Below are 7,101 nucleotides of genomic sequence, written 5' to 3'. Positions count from 1 at the left end.
AAGTCATTCCACCAGGAATAGGAATGAGATCTGACTATGTTCAACCAAAGAGTTAGAACCGGAATTGCCCATTCTGGATTCCGATTCTAGACCCCTATTCCGACGAACCAAATGGACCGTTCGTTTTTTTATCATATCCCGTATCTCAGCTGCTATCAGACACCGGTAGGGCAACCCATCCTCCTATGGCGGAGGCAATCATGAAAATAAACTCTCCAGTGACCAGTTGATGTTCTTTCTCATTTTGAAGCACTGCTGTTCTGAACAAGAAAGCTACGCGACCAACACGTCTACCTATATTTACCAACAAAAAAAATGTCTTCCTACACTAAACCCACCAAAATGTTGCCATGTTGACAATCAAATTATAAATAGGATATTTAATCCAACATGACAGCCACTTGAACATGAAAAATTCAGGAAACAAGATGATAAATATATATTTCTTAACTACGGATTATTAAATGCTACATTTGGAGTTGATGTACAAGGGAAAGGGAAACCTGGTCCACCAAGCAAAAGGTTCAAAATCAGATACTCTTTTGGATGCTCTTCTTGGAGTTGTTCTTTCGACGGGTCTTTACAAGGGCTCTTTCCAAATCCTGAATAACCAAAACAAGTTTGACAGAAGCTCAATATAACATAACCATTAGTTTTTACATAGGTGCAAGTGATACTGCCACACAATGCTACAACTTGTGTGGACTGAAAAGGTCCACCTTGTCAGCCACTCAGTTGGACTCGTCTTTTATTCAAAATATTAACTCCATCTGACTCTGCAGACTTCATAGATCTCAGAAATACCTTGTGAGAGGTTGTGGTTGTAAAACGAGTCCAGATCTTCTAGTGACAAACAACGGTAGGCACAAAATGCAGACTTGTAAAATATGTACATATTATTTGAAATCCTATAAAATGCATATAGGACAAGATTTGGACGGCTGAGTAAGCTTCTAGGCATAGCTGGCCTGTGACCTCATCCTCACCCAGCTGGTGCAAAGCTTACACCTTAACAACACATACTGCCAAGTGTCTGGATAAACTGATAGCATCATAAAACAGCACAAGCCAACCATAGCTCACTCATGAAATGGTGAGAGGAAATTACAGACAATTTCAAGATACCATTCCTTTTCTTTCCTTCCTTTTTTTTTTGGCTGGAAGATTTGCAGCCTTCATGTGACCAGGTGGGGTGGGGCTTTGTTGAGTATGTCAGAAAATTAAAAGGATTTGATTCCACCAAAGAAAAAAGGTTTTCTGAAATTGCATATTGTGCTCTTTTGGAGAGAGAGAGAGAGAGAGAGAGAGAGAGATTTTGGCAACAGGAACACCAAATGGTATGATGTTTTGTAAGAAGTATATGTTGAACCCTATAAAAAATATTATAAATCTTAGTATTATTACACAAGTCATTTGCATGATGGTCAACTACTGCTTGGATTCTGATACTGTTAGTGCATGTGCTAACCGGTTGAATCATACACCAAGGCAAAAATAACTTCAGCTTCAACTGCTCATGTTCTCAACTTTAATAGACATTTTGCTCTATATTATCATTCTAGCCTTGCTCAACAAAACCTAGAGCAGAAGCCAGATCCAGTGGCAGACATTTCATGGCTAAATCAGATGGATATTAGCCATTTACACCTTGAGACCAAATGTAGTTAATAGATGCCCTAGACAGATGAATCACTCACCTAGGCAATACTTCAACTCAATTGCTCAGATTCTTAACATGTAATGGGCATTTCCGGTGTTTTCATCTGGTATGAATTTTATCATTTTAACCTTGCTCTACCCACAGTGCTGGCCTATCTTCACCCATTAACATATAAACTTTCAACCAGCTTGCCCACAATGCCCAGCCCTTACGCTGATCAGATCCTTAACATGTAATGGGCATTTCCAGTGTTTTCATCTGGTATGAATTTTATCATTCTAACCTTGCTCTACCCACAGTGCTGGCCTATCTTCACCCATTAACATATAAACTTTCAACCAGCTTGCCCACAATGCCCAGCCCTTACGCTGCATCCTACTTCCTACCTTTTCTTTCATGTTCATGCATAACATAGCATGAAAATTATAGACAGGGGGTTTAGTTTTGCAGTCTAAACCTAAGTTACCAGATTGTATGGTAGAGTGGAAGCAAATTATTGGAGCATCAAATTTGATCTCCAAATACAGCTTACATTAATATATTGTATAGAATCAGTGTTTTAAAAGGTGTGGGAGGCGTACGCCTGGAGGCGCACCGCACACCCCCAAAACGCCCTGAGGTGTACACGCCTTAGGTGCAAAGAGGCATACACCTTTTTCATGAGGTGTGCTAGAGGCATATGCCTCATGCACCTTGCGCACACAAAAAAACCAAAAAAAAAAAAAGGAAAGAGGAAAGAGGAAGAGGAACATAAGAGTTACACAAGTGTGTACATGTATAATTTCCAATTTTATATTGCAACATGAATAAAGGAGAGCATTAAAGAAAAATCTGCAGCAACCAGCATGTCAGGGTGTTTGTCTCTCTCCTTGCATTTTAATGACATTCTGTATAAATCCAATTTCCTTTTTTATGGCATTTCCACCCTAAAATACAAATTGTAGTTAGTTCAGAAATGTTTCCACATCACAGTACTTCTGGTGACTACAGTCTAAACTCTATTGTTTGTTGACCATGAAGATTTTTTTGTTCCTTTAGGTTTTATTCAGTTGCATTAAGCTGCTTATTTACCAGACCTGTAGTTGGTGGGTTAGACGATGTTAGTAGTGACTTTAGGGTGAGGACAACGCAGAGTTGCACATAAGACCCATTGGCCATACCATGAAGAACCTACAGTTCCACAGGGTCAAAACTGCACCTCCCCTTTGGAAATGATGTTGAATTATCATCTCAATTACCAGATCAAAAACAAGGTCAAAGGTTCAGATGTTGGCCAAGCCCAACCCCCCCCCCAAAAAAAAAGAATATTGGGGTAAGCAATGGGTATTATTTAATACATGACGTATGTTGGCAGTGGAAGAGTGAAGGCAATACTCTACTCCATTTTCATGTACAAGGGATCTTATCACTCAGACTTACAAGGACCTTCCTTCAATTATATGGCTCCAGAAAGCTTAATCTTCAGAATCATTCCTGAGAGAAATCTGACACAAGATGCCTCTCTACCATGAAAATGCCTTAAATTTATACCCTTGCAGAACTTTAACCAAAAATGGCACTCTAGCACTCTAGGTCCTGGAACCCTTTCTTTTCACCAATTATCGGGCTTTGCTGATGATTTGGCGGTCACTAGAGTCAGAAAACTTTCAAACAAATAATTTTTACCTAATGTCACAAGAGGCCTCTCTACCATGAAAATGTCAACCCTTGCAGAATTTTAACAAAGAACAGCACTAAAACTCTAAGCTCCAGAACCCTTTCTTTTCACTGATTGTCAGGCTTTAATGATAATTTGGCAGTTACTACAGTCAGCAAACTTTCAAACGATCTCAGTGCCAAAAATGCATAGTGCACAATTTTTAAGAAGCAAGAGAGACTGCAAAGTCCTTCCTTCTAGATCCCTCCCCTAGAGTGCTTTGATCAACTTGTGTTAACAACCACATGTTACCCACCTAGGTAAATTTTAAAAAAACGACTTCCCACAATAATATTTTACTTACCCATCGCAAAAAAGTAAATAAATAAATGCTTTACTTGAAAAGCAATCTAGCACACTTTTTTTTCTTCTCAAGCCTCCTTGTGTGGGATCTATTTGTTCAGATAGGTAGTGTGTACTCACTAATGTGCCTATTTAGCTCTTGCAAGTTTACCCCTATTCCCCCTTTTGAAGAAACCTCAGCATATAAAAGAAGAGGAACAAGAAAACCTTCCAACGGAAAAAGAAATGTCTTAAACCTCCACACAACTAGGGGGAACAGCTGAAGTGGCTGAACTGAATGACTTAGTACTTTATCTTTAATAATAATTAAATATTCAAATTTACGGTAATCAACCCAACTTTAGTTTCATCAATTGAGGAGTTCACAATCTCCTTAATAACTTATTCACTATAAGACAAAGCAATAAGCCATGCAGTTCAGCCACTTCAGCTGTTATCAAATAGCCCCTAAGTTATCCCATTTCTCTGCATCCATAGATCAGTACAACCTTCGTTGAGCAAAACATGGAACTGATCAAGGCATCCTTCTACCCTAAAGCAGAGGTTCCTAAAACCTCATAACCCCAGTATCCCGTATAGTGTCTACACACATGATCATAAACCTTGTCTTCAAGGTACAATCCATGGTGTAAGTTAATCTTCTTTGATCCTTGGGATAAGTTTCTTGGACACAATATCATAAATCAGGTCCCTTTACAAGGTTTTCTAATCAAGTTGTACTCCTATAGTATCAATATGAATATGAAGAAAAGCTTAGGATCTCCAATTACTGCATGTAGATTGTCCCTTTTACAAGGCCGGTCAAAAGAATTACCCCCTTTATAACGGCCTAAAGTTTCTTTACAATGTTTGATACAAGTTGTACTGCTACCTTATATCTATTGTCTTATATTCTTATTGATGGAATAATAAGATCTTCAAGGTATTACCACTGGCTGCTATTTTATATACATGATTAATTTATAATATTCCCATATCAACTAAACAAAAAAAAAAAAAGCCTTTTAAGGTAAGCTCTGACGTTTTTATGGGTTCAGAATGAAAAGCTGACTGAATTTCAAACTAAAACACTAACCTGATTGGGTCCCTTTGGGGATATTTCTGTTGTCCAAAGGCTTTCCAAATTGTAGTAAGCTCTTGCTTTCTCATCGAGGGCATGAACTATAACCGTGCCTAAAGAAAACCAATAGCAAGAAGAGCGTGGCTCATGGTTATTGGTAAGTCAAGGAATAAAGCAGCAACTGAAAACTAAAAACAATTGGCTGCTGCTCAAGATGTGGTTTTCCAAGTGCATTACAAACCAGAATCGATGACAATCCATTTTCCTCCTTCACGCCCTTCTACACTGGGCAACAGCAACCGCTGAGCACCTTTCTGCTTCTGCTTCGTCTATTCACCAAAAACAGAGTTGCTTATTTAGCATTAATGAATAACGTAAAGTACTAGTTTTATGAGTTCGAATTTGGGATGAAGAAAACATATTCCGTGTGAGTGGATCTGTATAAATAGAAGCGAGACACTGAACCATGTGTGCTGCATTTAGGGTTACGATCAAACCAGCAAACCTGCCTTGTAAACGAGGGCTTCGGCGATGTTCCTCACGTGCCAGGTTGACCTACCGGTCGCAATCACCATGAAATCAGTCCAATCGCAGTGCTGTCGAACGGGAATCACCTTCACGTCGTCTGCCTTTACGTCGCTGAGAACCTTCTCCACCTCTTGCAGGTCCAGAAACCCTTGATTATTCTCCGAGGACGAGGATAGGGAACGATGGGTGCCCCATAACCCTAACTTCCGTGGCCGCAAAGCATGGAAGGAAGAACGAGCTTGAGATCTCAAAGCCGCCAACATATCACACATTCACACGTTCAATCTCGAGGAAATGCTATTGCTCCCTTAGTCCTATACTGGATTCCGCAGTGACTCCATATTCCATGACGAAAGGGAATGGAACGCAACAGTCTGAGACGAATCGGAATTTGCTCCTCACAAATCGCACCTCGCACCGACCTCACAGTTCTACGGGAAATATTTCCCATTAATAAAAAGTACGGGAGATATTCTCGATGTACGACTGGGACTCGTTGTGAGGTTGGTGATACAGAACCGTCAAACAGGTATTGTCGGTTGTATGGTCCGACCCGAAAATGCCGCTTCCTTCGGGTCAGCAGATCCTCTCTCCCCTTCCGTAGCCGCGCTGTTTCAAAGAGACCTGATTCATTGGACTGGATATCACATTGTTAACAAAAAAAATTTTGGCTTTGTGTCGTCCAAAGGACACGGGATCGAGTGAAAGGTGGGGCAAGGCAATCATTCTGCTGTTTAAATGGCCCTTGATGGCTGGTGATCCGAGTCTGATTCGGATCGGATCCATCCGGTTATTATGTTATATGCCGAATTTGGATTTAATCTCAATCATCTTGTTATTTGAAATGACCAAATAATTTAAAAATTTTTAACAAAACTTAATCATGTTTAACTTATAATATATATAATATTAAACTTAACAATTATAAAATTTATATAATTATTTATAATTATATTATATATAATAAAATAATATTTTTTATTAAATACCAAATATTAATAATATTAATAATAATTTTTATTAGACTCAAATTTTAACCGAATCGGGTGGGATTAAATTGCATCCCATATGATTATTAATTAAATGCAATCTGTAACTTCCAAATTCAGAACAATCGAATCAGGTATGGATTTTCAGAGTCCATTGACAGCCATTAACATGGATCTTCTTTGTTCGCTCTAAAGGGCATCTTGAACAACATCCAACGGGCTACCAGATGCATTGGGCAAATCCATTATCGTAATGGTCTCCACCATGCCTAATTCCGTGGCCCATAAACTGCGTACCAGACTAACAGGCCCAGCTTAGCCTCAATTTTTCTGGCGCGAGAGTTTATCAACATGCTTCCATGCCATATGCTATGATTCATGAAGGTTGTATATCCCCCTTAATTTATTTTCATATATCTGTTTTACAGTAATAAAGTTTCCTTTAATAAAAAAACAGTGCATTGGGTAAAAAATAAATTGAAAATTAATTGTATGAAATTTGAACCTGTGACAGTTAGTGCTATGTTTTACACAATATAATTGATTTTATTTTAAAAAATAAAAGCTACTGCCACATTAACAAAAACAATATGTAGCAGTTGTTTTTGTTTTCAAAAACAAAACCAATTGCATTGTCGAACACCCTTTAGTTTAAACATTTTTCAAATCATATATATAATCAGGTTTTATTTAATCAGATAGGGATCAATTCATATTATAAGTGGGTTGAATTCAGACCACCATTAATGCGATTGATTTCAAACTCAAATGCTGATGATCAAATATTTTGCAGTCCTAATATGAACTCTATGCTGAAGCAATTGGGTAAGATGATAGGGGGTGTCAATGAGCCTGGTGAATAGGG

The 7,101-nt window shown here is 38.5% G+C and overlaps 1 protein-coding gene across 1 annotated transcript; it reads right to left on the bottom strand.

Annotated features, from left to right (window-relative positions):
• Positions 1-343: 343 nt before the first annotated feature.
• Positions 344-5,872, bottom strand: LOC148853603 (Lojap-related protein). Its single transcript, XM_088984766.1, has 4 exons — positions 5,229-5,872; positions 4,961-5,048; positions 4,735-4,832; positions 344-602 (listed from the first exon to the last, which is right to left on the bottom strand). Exons 1-4 carry the CDS (start codon positions 5,517-5,519, stop codon positions 531-533), a joined length of 549 nt encoding a protein of 182 aa, XP_088840892.1. The 5' UTR covers positions 5,520-5,872; the 3' UTR covers positions 344-530.
• Between the last annotated feature and the right edge of the window lie 1,229 nt (positions 5,873-7,101).

Source organism: Nelumbo lutea, chromosome 4 (genome assembly GCF_056320005.1).
Source record: "Nelumbo lutea isolate HS-2025 chromosome 4, American lotus-T2T, whole genome shotgun sequence".
Classification (NCBI taxonomy): domain Eukaryota; kingdom Viridiplantae; phylum Streptophyta; class Magnoliopsida; order Proteales; family Nelumbonaceae; genus Nelumbo; species Nelumbo lutea.
Note: the sequence above shows the minus strand (reverse complement) of the source record. Positions and strands in the feature narration are given on the sequence as shown.